The sequence below is a fragment of the Bos taurus genome, chromosome X (assembly GCF_002263795.3).
Source record: "Bos taurus isolate L1 Dominette 01449 registration number 42190680 breed Hereford chromosome X, ARS-UCD2.0, whole genome shotgun sequence".
Classification (NCBI taxonomy): domain Eukaryota; kingdom Metazoa; phylum Chordata; class Mammalia; order Artiodactyla; family Bovidae; genus Bos; species Bos taurus.
In genome coordinates, this window is record NC_037357.1 from 15,955,224 (window position 1) to 15,972,211 (window position 16,988).

The window sequence follows — 16,988 nt, forward strand, 5'->3', positions numbered from 1 at the left end:
AAATTGATGACCAGGTTAAATTGTAATAAATGAACAAATAATCTAGGTGCAATTAACAAATTAAATATAGACAAGTTAGAACTATATAACATTCTTCTATATTTTGAAGGAATTCAAAGTAAAGTTTTAGATGTAGACTAATAAGGCAGTTAAGTATAAATTAGATTGACATGTACACACTACTATTATATTTAAAATAAAATGCCCTTCCATGAAAAAGTAAAATTAATTAATAACATGCCCTTTGGTTTGGAAATAAGGTTTGGAAATCCTTATTTCTACTTGATCAGCAGTATATATTCAGCAATATGAATTTAAGTAAGGTTAAGGGTTACCCATTGGAAAAGACTCTGATGCTGGGAGGGATTGGGGGCAGGAGGAAAAGGGGACGACAGAGGATGAGATGGTTGGATGGCATCACAGACTCGATGGACGTGAGTCTGAGTGAACTCCAGGAGTTGGTGATGGACAGGGAGGCCTGGCGTGCTGCGATTCATGGGATCGCAAAGAGTTGGACACGACTGAGCGACTGAACTGAACTGAACTGACTGAAGGGTTATCCTGTGGGAGTCAAATTTGAAATAAAAATTGTGCACTATTAGATGTCGGATATTTCTGAGTCAGGGAAGGACAGTGAAGTTATAAAATCTAAGTCTTGCCAATATATTTGTTAACCTGAAGACTTATGCTTAATTCAGATTTTGCTGTAGAAAAATATTGACTTATTCTGGAATTTTATTTTCAGCCATTGATGAGAGCATTACATACAGATGAAAGTTGAAAGTGTTAGTTGCTCGGTCATATAGCCTACTCTGTATGACCCCATGGACCATAGCCCACCAGGCTTCTCTGTCCATGGGATGCTCCAGGCAAGAACGCTGAAGTAGGTAGCCATTCCCTTCTCCAGGGGATCTTCCCGAACCAGGAATTAAACCCAGGTCTCCTGTGTTGCAGGCAGATTCTTTACCAGCTGAGCCACACATATAGATAGGATCCCAAATGAAGAAGGAGGAAAAAAAAGACTTGTAGATTCTTGGGTCTTTTGTGTTCTGTGTTGTTTACATGGTGGTTTTCAAGTACAGGTGCTGTGATTGGGTTGTCCAAGTCGGAGAGTTTAAAGGTAATATTTTGCTGGTGGAATGTAAGAATTTTAATGACGCGCCTACCTACAGTAGGTTAGGTATTCTCTCACTATCACTACCATTGCACTAATGTGCAAATTGTATATAGTCAGCTGCTTTATTCTAAAAAGAGTCTGGCCCTTTGGCATGCGCCAGAGACAACATTTGCTGTATGAGATTGTTTCTGATAGCAGGATCAGCTAAGCCCATTTAATGTGGGTGATCCAATAGAATACGGACTACCCGTTTGGGTTACAGTTGTTCTAACAAAGCACATGTGGAGAGTCAAGGGAATTTGTATGCTTTCTTTTAGATAAATGTGGTACTATCTTACATGATTTATTTTCCTTCATTTAAAACTTTGATACTAAATGTTTGTGTTCTTCCCTTTCTTTTCTCCCTGCCCCGTCAGAATAATATAGCCGATCCAGAAGAGCTCTTCACAAAATTAGAACGTATTGGAAAAGGCTCCTTTGGAGAAGTTTTCAAAGGAATTGATAACCGTAGCCAGCAAGTGGTTGCTATTAAAATCATAGACCTCGAGGAAGCCGAGGATGAAATTGAAGACATTCAGCAAGAAATAACGGTTTTGAGTCAGTGTGACAGCTCATATGTAACGAAATACTATGGATCATATTTAAAGGTAATGTGTGCACTGGATCATTTAGGTCATGAGGTACTTTGATTATGAGTCTTTCTTTTTTTAATTCTGTTTTTTGAAAGGCAGTGTCTTAAATTAGGATTTGGCAGCCTTCGGCCTTCAGGCAGAATCCAGCTCCATTTGTAGGGCCAAAATAGATTTAGATTTAGCAGCTGTGTCCTGAATGCATCCAGTATTCAGCTGCACCATTTTTCCACACCTGAACTTTTGGGTTGATGGGGGAGCAGAAAGGCAGCTGAGCCTTGACACATAACCTTTGTCAGGAAAGAGCTTTCTTCCTGGACTTTCACACATTATTCTCAATGGCCCAGTCTGTCTCAACCTCAGAATTGATGGCATATGTACTGTAAGTATGTCACTTGTTCCACTGAGTTATGGTGGTTATTTACACATCCTCCCTGTAGACTATGAGCTTCTTAATGTCAGGCAGTTTAGTTCAACCTGTTATGTTTTCACATCACATAGCACAGGGCATGGCACATCTTAAGCACATGATAAATACTTGTTGAAATATAATTAAATAGAATAATATCTAACCCCACCACCAAAAAAGTTGGATTTTTAGTTTCCAGGATTATAGAATTAACAGACACCTAAAGTTCCAGCAGATGGAGGTATTTCTGCATCACAGAAAACTCTTTGATGAGTTCTTGGGTTCCAGAGTTAGAGTCAAGATTTGTATCTATTGAAATATAAACAATAAATAATTAGAAAAATCTAGCTTAGATTAGAGTTTAAATTATTTTAAAATTTAAAACTATATCCCCATTTTGATATTTTTCAAAGGAAGGCAGTATTAGTTAGATCTTTGATTTTCAGGGCTTATAAGAGGGAAGGGTTTTTTGTTTATTTGCTTGTCTATCTCTAGGCCAGAAGGGTGTGTTTATAACCTATTAGGCTCTTGGCCTGCAGAAAAGTTAATGCTGTCTTTTTATCCTTTTATATTCTGCTGATCAAATATACCCTGGGATAAACTGTATTAGTTAATACTCATATAGATATTCATTATCAATTTCCCTGGCTTTTTTTTTCTTTTTTTTTTAATTTTTTGACTTTACAACATTGTATTGGTTTTGCCATATATCAACACGAATCTGCCACAGGTATACACGTGTTCCCCATCCTGAACCCTCCTCCTTCCTCCCTCCCCATAGAGCCTAATTTTTTTTTGTTTTTGGCCAAGCTGTGTGGCTTACAGGATTGCACCCCAGCCCCTGTCAGTAGGAGTGCAGAGTCCTAACCACTGAACCGCCAGGGAATTCCCAACAGAGGCTAATGTAGTCTAAGAGTATGTGAATTAGGTGACTGTGGAATTAACGCGTAGTAGAATAAATCATTAAATAACCAGTCACTGTGTGTCACACTGTACTAGATTATGGAGATGTAAAAGGGAACAGCTCCTGCCTTTGAAGAGCTTACAATCCCATTTTCCACTACAGTGGTGTAGATTTTGTGATTGAATGCATACAAGGTACAAGGTACCATTTGCATAAATAAGCAAATGGTCACTTCTATCATTTTTTCCCATTATGGTATGAAGGAAAGACTCACAGGAGGAAGTAATACTGCTAGTAACTCATATCCAATATACTTTGGAGTGTTAGCCATTACTCTGTTTTACTGTATACATAATTACTTGATTCTTTGTGGTATATTTTGCTTTCATATTCTTTCCTAAAAAGCTTATTTAGCAGGTCAGATTCCCTTTTTCAGTATCCTATTGGCCTCCAGTCTCAGTAGTTTTAGGTCCCCCTTCTAATTCCCGTGGTTGTAGGCAGCCCGGGAAATTTGGTGGTGGTAGTAGTGATGGTGGTGTGTGTGTGTGCATGCGCATGCTCATTCTGGTTTACTCTTTCTGGATTGAATCCTTATAATTTCAGATCCACTCTGGAGCAAATCTGAACACTTGGTATTTTTAGGCGTCTGTACCAGATAAGCTACTTTTGGTAACTGACTCAAAATATTAAGTAAGCCCTATTTAAAATGTGTACTGATATGGTATTGACTTTTACTGGTTGCTTTTGCTGTGCTGTGCTTAGTCACTCAGTCGTGTCTGACTCTTTGTTTCCTCATGGATTGATTATAGCACATCAGACTCCTCTGCCCATGGGATTTTCCAGGCAAGAATACTGGAGTGAGTTGCCATGCCCTTCTCCAGGGGATCTTTCCAACCCAGAAATCGAACCAGGGTCTCCTGCATTGCAGGCGGATTTATTACAAGCTGAGCTACCAGGGAAGCCCCACTGGTTGCTTACAACCTTTATTTGTATTCAATACTACCATGGAAAATGAATTGTAACTCTGTTTGCACTATTTATTCCTAATATTTCACATTTTAAAAAATTTCCCTCATAGTATACACGTACCAGTCATCCCCCAGATACTTAATCTTTTAACAAATATAACTGATAGTCTGTTTTCTCCAAATCTTGATTGCAGAATATTTTTAGGCCAGTAAAGGATACAGAACTCTTATCCAAGATGTCTTCTTAAAGAATTAAACTGCATTATTTTTATCTCTTTAACCGATCATTAAAGTACATTATAAGAAAGACTACTTTGAAGAACGTGTTACTTCATGATAAAATTGTAGAAATTCAGATGGCTGATATTGATTATTTGTATCTAGATTATTTGTACACATACACACATATTGTCTCATTATGGGTATACGTATATACACAGAGAGAAAAAGAATTATAATTTTATAACTCTTTAATACTGTTTATTTAAATTACTTTCTTAAATCAACCCCTTGTTTATTTTCCATTTATATTAAGACGTAGTGTGACTTTTCAGGCTTGCTTTTTTAAACTAAAATCACATCAAATATAACAGGGTTTGGCTTGGTGCAGTCAGTGTAACTCAAGGCTGCATCCTCTAAGTACCATCAGAGAACTGCATCATCAATTGACTTCTGTTCTTATTGTGGCCCATCCTTGGATTTCAGATAACATGGGGGATTTTGTGAGTCAAGCTAATTGAGTAAAATAGGATACTGAGTTCTTCTCAGGTTGTCCTAATACAGGATATAACCAGGACCTCACTGTAAGCTGGAGGAAAAGTTATTACATTTGAGAGAAAATTATATGCTCTCTGTATATAGTTGTAGTGCTTTTCTTGAGACTTGCAAAAATGTACTGGGTATTCATTTTGACTGAGCTCACTGTATAACTTTGTTTTTAAAAACAAGAGTAAAAACCAGATAAACACATCAGTATGACCACAGTATTTTCCTTTAATTTTAGTTCAGTGCAGATTTTCTTGACAGACAAAGTTAGTCTTTATGAAGAGTGCTAAAATAAGCAAACCCTTCCCTTCTGATCTCATAATATTGGAAGAATCTTTTATAATCTTTAAATATTTTTCTAGTTCGATGTAAATCTTAAAATGAAGGTCACTCAGGCATTGAATAGAATTTGAATCATGCCTTTATGTGCTGCTGAAAATTGCTTTTAGATTTCTGTTTATGTTGAGGATATATGCCCCCCTCCATATACCACAACTCCTGATATTTATTTTTTAAAAAAGAATTGAGTGATTGAAGTAAAATATTCCAGAACAGGATATGTACACAGCTTTCTCATTATTTTTCCTGAGACTTTTGTGTGTGCTTATTCCCAATGTATGGTGAATGTTTCTGGAATATTTCTGGAATTTTCTTTAAATAAAAAAATTTAGTTTTCTTGTGCAACTTGAAGGAAATTGAGAGGGAAATATTTCCTCCTTTTTCAGTGTTTTTTTTTTTTTTTTTCCACTCAAAATCAGAATCACTTTAAATTTCCTATAATACACCTATAAGAAGCCTCATATTAGACTCAATGCAGCAGATATTTATTAATTGGGTACCTCCTCTGTGTCTTCCTCTCACTCTGCATGTTCACCCTCATCTTTCTCATCTACTTTATTCTGACAGTTTTTAAATTCCTGTCTCTGGTTTCAGCTTCTCTCCTTAGCTCCAGATAGGTGGATCTAACTTCCCTCATATCTCCCACTTATCTGTGAGTAGGTTTATCAAGTACACTAACCCCCAGACTGGGGAGTAGCATTTAAAATGGGTCTTGAATATGATTTTGATAGGGGTTGGGATATCAGAATATAATCAATCTGATTTCGGTATTGACCATCTGGTGATGTCCATGTGTAGAGTCCTCTCTTGTGTTGTTGGAAGAGGGTGTTTGCTATGATCAGTGCGTTCTCTTGGTAAAACTCTATTAGCCTTTGCCCTGCTACATTCTGTACTCCAAGGCCAAATTTCCTGTTACTCCAGGTATTTCTTGACTTGCTACATTTGCATTCCAGTCCCCTATAATGAAAAGGACATCTTTTTTGGGTGTTAGTTCTAGAAGGTTTTGTAGGTCTTCAGAGAACCGTCCAACTTCTTCAGCGTTACTGGTCGGGGCATAGACTTGGATTACTGTGATAGTGAATGGTTTGCCTTGGAAATGAACAGAGATCATTCTGTCCTTTTTGAGATTGCATCCAAGTGCTTCATTCCGGACTCTTTTTGTTGACTATGATGGCTACTCCATTTCTTCTAAGGGATTCTTGCCCACAGTAGTAGATGTAATAGTCATCTGAGTTAAATTCACCCATTCCAGTCCATTTTAGTTCACTGATTCCTAAAATGTTGACATTCACTCTTACCATCTCCTGTTTGACCACTTCCAATTTACCTTGATTCATGGACCTAACATTGCAGGTTCCTATGCAATATTGCTCTTTACAGCATTGGACTTTACTTCCATCACCAGTCACATCTACAACTCGGCATTGTTTTTGCTTTGGCTCCGTCTCTTCATTCTTTCTGGAGTTATTTCTCCACTGATCTCCAGTAGCATATTGGGCACCTACTGACCTGGGGAGTTCATCTTTCATTGTCCTGTGTTTTCGCCATTTCATACTGTTCATGGGGTTCTCAAGGCAAGAATACTGAAGTGATTTGCCATTCCCATCTCACACGCTAGTGAAGTAATACTCAAAATTCTCTAAGCCAGGCTTCAACAGTATGTGAACCATGAACTTCCAGATGTTCAAGCTGGATTTAGAAAAGGCAGAGGAACCAGAGATCAAATTGCCAACATCTGTTGGATCATCAAAGAAGTGAGAGAGTTCCAGAAAAACATCTACTTCTGCTTTATTAACTATGCCAAAGCCTTTGACTATGTGGATCACAATAAACTGTGGAAAATTCTGAAAGAGATGGGAATACCAGACCACCTGACCTGCTTCCTGAGAAATCTGTATGCAGAAGCAACACTTAGAACTGGACATGGAACAACAGACTGGTGCCAGATTGGAAAAGGAGTATGTCAAGGCTGTATATTGTCACCCTGCTTATTTAACTTATATGCAGAGTACATCATGAGAAATGCTGGGCTGGAGGAAGCACAAGCTGAAATCAAGATTGCTGGGAGAAATATCAATAACCTCAGATATGCAGATGACACCACACTTATGGCAGAAAGTGAAGAGGAACTAAAAAGCCTCTTAATGAAAGTGAAAGAGGAGAGTGAAAAAGTTGGCTTAAAACTCAGCATGCAGAAAACTTAAGATCATGGCATCCGGTCCCATCACTTCATGGCAAATAGATGAGGAAACAGTGGAAACAGTGACAGACTTTATTTTTTGGGCTCCAAAATCACTGCAGATGGTGATTGCAGCCATGAAATTAGAAGATGCTTGCTCCTTGGAAGAAAAGTTATGATCAACCTAGACAGCATTTTAAAAAGCAGAGACATTACTTTTCCAACAAAGGTCCATCTAGTCAAAGCTTTGGTTTGTCCACTATCACGTATGGATGTGAGAGTTGGAGTAGAAAGAAAGCTGAGCATCAAAGAATTGATGCTTTTGAACTGTGGTGTTGGAGAAGACTCTTGAGAGTCCCTTGGACTGCAAGGAGATCCCACCAGTCTATCCTAAAGGGAATTAGTCCTGATTATTTATTGGAAGGACTGATGCTGAAGCTGAAACTCCAGTACTTTGGCCACCTGATGCAAAGAACTGACTCATTGGGAAAGACCCCGATGCTGGGAAAGATAGAAGGCGGGAGGAGAAGGGGACAGCAGAAGATGAGATGGTTGGATGGCATCACTGACTCAAAGGACATGAGTTTTAGTGGGCTCTAAGAGTTGGTGATGTACAGGGAAGCCTGGTGTGCTGCAGTCCATGGGGTTGCAAAGAGTCGGACATGACTGAGCAACTGAACTGAAGTGAACTGAGATGTGAGACTGGGGTATAGACAAGGCATTCTTGACTGGAAAAAAAAATCTCAGGTAGTAAAGTTCTGGCAAGGTGATCTCTACTATTCCTTGCGGTTCTGTAAAATTTTACATTCTGTCTCTTTTTTTTTTTTTTTTTTTTTTACTGTAGTGGAATATGCATCACAAAAGTTATCATTTTAACCCTTTTAAATGTACAGTTCTGTGTCATTTCATACACTCCAGTGACTGTGTGGCCATCTCTACCATTCATCTCCAGAATGCTTTCACCTTCCTCAACCGAAACTCTGTACCCATTAATCTATAACTCCCCATTCTCCCCTCACCATAGTCCTTGGTAACCAGCATTCTAATTTCTGTCTTTAGTTTCCCTACCCTAGACTCCTCAGATCAGTGGGATCATATAACATTTGCCCAGTGGTGACTTGTTTGTCTTACTTGCATATGCTGGTTTATGTGGTCAGTGTTATATTTGGCTATTTGCTTCATAGACCGACCTGCTTAATTCAACATATACTTGATCTATGTTCATGTATATGAACTTGGTCTATGATCTGTTATCTTGAAAATACATATCATGGGTATTTTACATGTTCTTTTCTTTTAAATGTTTGTTTTTCTGTGAACAAATGAATCCCAAGGTCCACAGTAGCGTTTCTGCCCACTTTGGCCAAATGTCTGCTTTAGTGGCACACAGTGGCATTCAAAGGCCCCATGGGGTTGATGGAGTTGATACTCCAGACACCAGTGATTTGTTAAAACTAGACTCCAACTTCTCCCTGGTAAACAGTAAAACTCTGAAATACTTACTCTTTAGGTTTTCTGCATTTTGGAACAGAGAGCCATTTCCTGACCCCTAACTTACCACCCCGGAGAAGGCAATGGCACCCCACTCCAGTACTCTTGCCTGGAAAATCCCATGGATGGAGGAGCCTGGTAGGCTGCAGTCCATGGGGTCGCTAAGAGTCGGACACGGCTGAGCAACTTCACTTTCACTTTTCACTTTCCTGCATTGGAGAAGGAAATGGCAACCCACTCCAGTGTTCTTGCCTGGAGAATCCCAGGGATGGGGGAGCCTGGTGGCTGCCGTCTATGGGGTCACACAGAGTTGGACACGACTGAAGTGACTTAGCAGCAGCAGCAGCAGCAGCAGCAGCAACTTACCACCCATGTTGATGCAGGACTTTACACTTACTCTTTCCAACCCATTGCTAAAACGTGTGGGTCGTTTTATAATTGGAAAAGTGGCATTTTCCCTGCAGGGACTTCTATGCTTAAATGTGCCGGATATATGGTTATGGTTTAGAGCAACTTGGCTCTTTTAGATTTGTAAACCACTATGTAGATATCATCTTAGGTTTTTAAATTATTTAAGAATAAACCAAATATTTGCATTCTCAAACACAAACATCTTTTACCAGAAATCAAAGGTAATAGTTGTAGTTCCCCAAAAGAATACAAACACAGGATCTGGGAGTTTTGGTCAGGTTTGGTTTGTGATTGGTGTTTTCATTAAGACCCACTGTGGACAAGGAACGAGTTAAGAGCCTGTGTGGATTAAGCATCCGTGAGTAGGCAGGAGCTCCACCAGCTTGCCATTCCTGCCTGTGCCCAGTCGCACTTTGCTTCAGTTCCTCTGCCTGCCTCACAGTCATCTGAATGTCCAGACATATAACCATCCTCCAGCAACACTTGTCTGCAGAAGTGACGGTCAGAAGGAAGCACCCAGAAAACCTATCAGACAGCTCTGGTTCCCTGCCTGTTTCGAAAGAGTCCTAGTTCCACTGAATAGCTCGCTTGCAAAGAGGAAGCATTTTCAGACCTGGAAGTTGCTTAGTCATAAGGTTAATGACATTTTTAAGCTTTCTATGAATACTTTTTAGTGACGAACAGACAGTTGGTAAGTCTCTGTTTTCAATTGGTACCAAAAAAAAAAAAAAGCCACACATTGTTTTTAACTTGGAAAACAGGTGCTCTCATTCACACAGAACTGCAAAACAGATAAACATGTTTTGTAAGATCTTTCCGTTTTTCTCTGAAATGTCACGTGCATGGGAAGCATTCTGAATTCATGAGGTAGAATGTAGTACTTATTAGAAACAAACAGTGGCAAAAGACAAGCTTCTCCGGCTATATGGCATTGTGAGGAACAGTTCACAGGTATCATGTTCTGAGTGTCTAATTTCTATACTTAAAACAAGTTGCATGAACCCCTCCTGGAACTCTTCTGCCCTCTCACTGTTATGGGGATTCATTTTGTCTCGTTCCTACTATAGATGCTATTCTCTCTCCTAAGCTCAAGCGAGCTTGTTGTGACAGGAGAGAGCGGGTGTCAAGATGGGTGGAGGGCATTGTTCCTCTCTCTCTTAGACATCCTACATAGTGTCAACATCTTAATTTAACTGAACCTTCCCTCCCCAGTCCCTAACTCTCGGCCACAGACTGTTCCCCCCACTACAATGTCCCCTAAACACCCATCATCATTTTTCTGGAGTCCATTCTCTGCCATCATAAAGCCCTAGCCTCACAGAGACACTTGGAAATTTTGAATGGAACTCCTATTTCCCAAGGATTTTAGAGTTTCAGAACTACCAGCAATAGCTTGAGAATCTTTATCTTGCAGCTGGGACTGTAAAGGTGAGAAATGTGTTCCCGGAATCCCAACATGAAGCAAGACACTGAATCCACTTTTCCCCTAGAAACATTGTTATGGTATAAACAGTTTCTCTGGTGTTCTTTCAGGTATACTATGGATACCTTTGTGTTAAATTGTCTTTTGGAGGGGACTTCTCCAGGAACCTATGCATTATTTTTATGGCAAAATGCTTGCTTTCCAAATCCCAAACATCTTTCTTTAAAAAAGTGGACTTTTGGAATACAATCCATTCACAGCTTGGCTATTTGCCAGTATAATAAAACCAACCATTCTGCTTCCAGTCAGTTCTGTGGTCCTAAAAAAATTCAGAGAATACCACTCATGAAGTGTTATGGAGAGAGAGAGAGAGATGTCTCCAGTATTTCAAACTGTAGCTGAAAGAAAATTTAATGATTTCCAAATTTTGTCTGATACAGCTGAATAGTGTGTGTACACACACCTGTTTTGTAATTCAAATGTGTGTTCCCTCTATGGAGCTCCATTTCCTATTGTACAACTGACAGTGAAGTTAATTTTACCTGGATTAATCATCATGCTCTTCAAGCTACACATTTCCTTTCTCTTATCCATTTACCTTGGGGGAGAAGGGGCTATAGTGTTGTTACTAGTTTCTACATTTGTACAAAAAAATGCCCATTAATCATGGCTGATAAAAGTTGTAAAATAGATTAAAACAAAAACTAAAATAAGGTAGAGTACCCAGTGTCCTCAGACTCTCAGATCACATGGGAAGTACTCAGAAGCCCCGTTCAAAATTTCTAACGTCTCCATTTACTTCCTCATTCATTTCCTTTCAGTATCATCATTCAAAATAATAATTTAAAGCTATGGTTTTTCCCTAACTTTTATTAAAGTTGCTAATAGTTTGACAATAAGCAACAATAATGTGTCATCTATAATATTTAGCTATATCATACATTCAGTAGGTTTCAGGGAGAGTCAAGACTTAGGACTTGACTCTCATTTGTAATATTCTATGGAAATATATATTGAGTTCCAAACAACTAATTTTAAACCTATATTTTAAAGCCAGTACATTAGTATGTCAGATTGAACATTTATGCTAGTATGTTGTTTGGCTCCAGTTTATAATTATTAAGCTATTTCATGGTTTTCACAGGGTTCAAAATTATGGATAATAATGGAATACCTGGGTGGCGGTTCAGCACTGGATCTTGTAAGTATTTTTAAACTATTACACACACACATCCATACTTTCACTTTTTCTTTTAATTGGAGTAAGCATTGGCTTTTGGGCAAGCTAAGTGGTTGCTTTAGTTAATATGTTCACTCTGCCTTCAGGACTGCTACTCTTAACATATATTCAGCTGTATTGCAGGTTCTGCACATTGCTGGCATTCTTAAAGTATATAAGAAATGCAAACAGCTTAATAAAATTCCCTCCAAATTAGGAATGAGTGTGTGAGAGTTGCCATCAGTTTCATGTTTTACTTTACATGCTTATCCCTGAGAAGACTGAGTGTTCTTAGATTTTTGAAGAGATCTCATCCAGATAACTGTTTCTAAATGTGGTTCTTGGGTTTTGACCAAGAAGCCCTACAGACCCAGCTCTCTGCAGAGTTCTCTCTGCCTTTCTGTAGGTGATGTGGAAATGTGATGGCATTTTTGTCACAATGACTTGGAAATGCCACAGCCATTTTAGCAGACCAGGCTGCTAAAATCCTGCAGTGTGAGGGAAAAGTTCTAATAAATGAAGATGTGTTGTGCACAGAATATTATTGAGAAACACTGGTTGTTTTCCCCCAAGTGGTGTCATTCTATCAGTGTTGTCCCTCCCCCTTTAAAATTGTTATTAATATGACATTGTATTTAAAATGCAATGTGAATGACTAGAGACAACTTTGTGTGATAGAATGACTACTGGGCTGGCCTATGCGAGTTTGAGTTTCTAGGGCTGCCTCTGTTTATAACTAAGTCTGTGACTGTGAGCCAGACACATAAATTCCTTGGGCTTGACGTCCTATAAAACGAAGTTGCACTAAGTTGTCTTCCATCTTTAATATTACACAACTTTTATATAATATGCTCTGCCTTTGAAATTGGAGTCTGCTGTTTCTAAAAGTAAAGTGTTTTGATGATTAAGATCACCGAGTAATGTTTTAATTCTTATTTTTTTTAAGTAGAGATGAATTTCTCTGACTGAAAGTGATCAAATATTTCTTAAAGGCTTTAATATTGACTCCCAGTACCTCCAAAGTTTCAAATAATCCTATGAACAGAAATGACCATAAGCGATTTTTCCTTCCTTTAGACAGAACCATATTTAAACCATTCAAAAGAAATGGTAATTAAACTTGATGGAGAGCCTCATCTTCTAGGAATTCATCTCAGTTTAATCAGTTGCTGAGTTAGGCCATCCTTCCTTGTTTCTAATCTAATTCTTACATCCTAAAGCTCCATTTCATTTTTTTTTTCTTTCTCGCTCCTGTCTAGTGAGAGAACATAACTGGTATTTCTTTAGCTAATAGTCCTTCATGCATATGGAGTCAGGTCTCATTCTCACCATTAAATGATCTCAGCTCTATTTGTCTTGTCATGTAGTTTGATTAAACAATAGTTTATTCATTAGCTCCACAAGAAGCCTCACAATTGCTCTAGGAGCCTCCTCCTACTTTTTAAATATTAAGAATCCTTTCCAAATTTATCACAGTTACCTTAACTGGCCCCCCAAAATGTTTACCATGTCACTTCCCTGTTTTGTAGGCATTGGCAAGACAAAGTGCACTGCTTTCATCAGGATCTCTGATAGCAACGGGAAGCACTGGACGGTGCCCCAGCCCTAACTAATACAATCTGTATCCCCCAAGAGTAGTTGGGGCAGTTTTATGAAACCTCTGAATGAAATGATTGTGAGATCTTAATCTCATTCTGAGCTCTGCCTAAGTCCAAAAATAACAATTAGCATAAATTCAATGAACTTAAACTGTTTTTAGCTGTGTGGTGGCTAAAAATCAAGACACCTAGATCCTGTCCCCAGTTCTGCCATTGACTAGCTGGCTAATATTGGGCAGACTATTTAACCTGTGACTCAGATGTTCAAATAAGAAATTAGATGAGTAATCTCTCTAGTTTTCTTTTTCTAGCTTTAATACTTAATACTATTATGATTTAATTATAAACCTCATTGACTCGACTTTGTAGGGAGAACAAATGCTGAGAACATACTATTCTTCATTTAGGAGAATGCTGTCGTTTGGAGGAATCTAAGAAAGGATCAGGGTTAGAGGAGGGCACTGCTACCAGGGACAAGAGAAATTAAAAGGAATGCTGGGCAAAAGTGTTCATCCCGTTAAACTGGTGCCTGACTATTGTAATATGATTATGACCAGTAATTAAGTTCAACACTATATAGTATATGGACCTTCCCCAAAGGCTCAGCTGGTAAAGAACCAGCCTGCCAATGTAGAAGATACAAGAGATGTGGGTTCAGTCCCTGGGTTGGGAAGATCCCCTGGCGAATGAAATGGCAACCTACTCCAATATTCTTCCCTGGAGAATCCCATGGACAGAGGAGTCTGGCGGGCTGCAGTCCATGGGGTTGCAAAGAATAAGACACACCTTAGCAACTGAAAACAACAACTATATACCTCAAGATTTCCTCCCATTCTTACAAAAAAAATCAGTTGTGTGTGAACAGACTTTGAGCATACTGTACATTATTTTATTGAATTGATTATACCTCACTTGTTTCCAATAAAAATTGCAGTGGCTTACAACAAAAACACATATAATAAGGTTAAGATGATAAAACATGAGCACCAGGGGAAAAAGTTGGAAATAATATGCTAACCATAAGAGAAAGCATAGCAAAACATGCTGCATTAGGGACTGGCTGGAAGTCAAAACAGTGTGGGAGAACACCCCCAAGCCTGCAAATGTCCCTCTCTTGAATATCCTCAGTTGACAACAAAGGCAAATCATACAAAGCCAGCACCCTGCCCTGGGGTAGACGTGTTAGCTATTAGAGACATGGTAAAATCTTCAGTCTTTGGAGAGAAGCTCCATTGTGCGCTCCAAGGACAGTGGACCAGGATCTTGGCATCATCTCTCCCAAGATTGCATTGGAAATTTTTAAAAAGCAACCTCTATTCCATCTATTTACTTTCCTTCTCTTTCCAGCTCCTTTTTTTCTCCTTTTCTGATCATTATCATCATGCCTAAGGAAACATTTTAACCACAAGGTTTGGGATAGTTTTCTGTCTGACATGAACAAGAAAAACCCAACTCTGCCACCACCCCACTCCCATTTCCCTGCCACGGAAGTGCCCTTCCCATCCTCCTCCAGTACCCAGTTAAGTGAGATTGCGTTGAATTTTAAACTGGACCTGAGTATACCAGATAAGCTAATGTGTCTTTAGGACCACTTTTCTGTTGGTTTTTACTAAAGTATATTTTTAAAATGCTGTATTATTCAGACCACTTTTAGAAATCCTTCAGAATGATAGCTATAAAAAAACACCTTTTATATGGACCTTGCCCAATTTTCTGAGTGACTGAGAATATACCTCCTCTGGCCCTGTCAACATTTTATAATCAATGATACTAAAGTACTAGTCTTAAGTAGTATTACTTGACATTTATCTTTAAGTTGCTTGGTAGTACCTCAGAATTTCATTACCAGCAATCAATAAAATAATATACCATTTTCACCTTTTAGATGACTTTAATCACTGGTGTTTAAATAGATACTTTGGGGTGGAAGTTGATACATTTGAAAGTAAATAGATACTGTTACCTAGGAAAGGCACCTACTGAACTATAAACATCCCTGAAGTATACTATATATCCAGAGCATAGTTAATATTAAATAGTGAGACCGAAGTATGGGTTCTATTTTAAGCTGTTAAATTTCAACATGAAAGTGCCCTTTATTCAGAATAAATATGGCATTCATGAAAGATGAAATACAGAAGGTGCCAAAGAGCTGTGAATCCCTCCCAGTGTGAGGCAGAGTGGGCAATATTTGATTTTCACCACCTCTTCCCTCCTTCCAGCAAACAGAACTCTACCTCAGCTCTGACTTTAGATTCCCACCCTTTCCTGTAATAATATTATACAGTCCACTGTTTGTGCTTTATGAGGTACCAGAATTTTTAAATAACCATTTATTTTAAAGAGAGATTTTCAGATATTCCATTACAAATTCTCCTGAAACTTAATCATTGCTTTCCTTGTATTGCAGTTGAAACCACTGGCTTTAGTACAGGGATGGGGAAAGAAAGGGAAATGTGTTATGTTTATTTGAAAAACTGCATCGCTCCATGATTTGAATTTCTTTTTACAATGAAAGTTTGAATAGTTTAATTATTATATTCCTAGCTAAAACTTAAATCTGAGTCTCCAAAAAGTCTCTATGCTTTATAATGTTTTTGAAATACGTAAATGTTAAGAACGGTGCTACAGCAGACCCATATGATCAGATTGGGTTGCTGCAGAAATCTTATGGACCATCTGATCTAAAAATCAGTTCAGTGTAAATATTTAATGTTTTAAACAGCAAATGCCAAAATTTAAGTAGTTGATATATTTTTTCCTATCTGTCATGACTTAAGCATGTTCCTTAGATCTTTAATGTAAATATTTAAGAACCTCAAGATTTGAAGCTAATATATAGTTATATTATCTTTCAAGATTAAATCTAATCATTAAAATCTAATCATTGAAAACCCTTTTAGCCCTTTGACTTAACTCTCTTCACCCTTAAGAATTTTCTCATTTGTTTAAATACTGGCTCAATAAACAGAACTGCTTCATTATATATAAGCAATTCCCTTATTTCAAAGATAATGTTAAGTTTGAACTTTATTGTTCCAAACTTTTACATGTATATGTGTGTCTTTCCCCCTAAGCTGCGAGCTGGTCCATTTGATGAGTTCCAGATCGCTACCATGCTAAAGGAAATTTTGAAAGGTCTGGACTACCTGCATTCTGAAAAGAAAATTCACCGAGACATAAAAGGTATACAGAAGTCTAATATGAACCTGAGAAAAATAGATGCATTCTGAGGAAGCTGAGTTTTTTTTTCATTTCCTTTTCCCTCCTAGCTGCCAACGTCTTGCTCTCAGAGCAAGGAGATGTGAAACTCGCTGACTTTGGAGTGGCTGGCCAGCTGACGGATACACAAATTAAAAGAAATACCTTTGTGGGAACACCATTTTGGATGGCTCCTGAAGTTATCCAGCAGTCAGCTTATGACTCAAAAGTGAAGTGTTACCTATAAACTATTTTGTTTTTAATATTGTTTTACATAGCATCCTATCCTATTTAATAAACTGCCTTAATTCTCCTTCCTCTTAGAGTATTTCTAA

The 16,988-nt window shown here is 38.2% G+C and overlaps 1 protein-coding gene across 1 annotated transcript in view; it reads left to right on the forward strand.

Moving 5' to 3' along the window:
• STK26 (serine/threonine kinase 26) overlaps positions 1 to 16,988 on the forward strand; it is a 66,276-nt gene that overhangs the window by 42,411 nt on the left and 6,877 nt on the right. Inside the window, 4 exon segments of the mRNA NM_001163786.1 lie at positions 1,534 to 1,764; positions 11,780 to 11,836; positions 16,530 to 16,638; positions 16,725 to 16,882. Of these exon segments, the coding sequence (NP_001157258.1) occupies positions 1,534 to 1,764; positions 11,780 to 11,836; positions 16,530 to 16,638; positions 16,725 to 16,882 (555 nt within the window).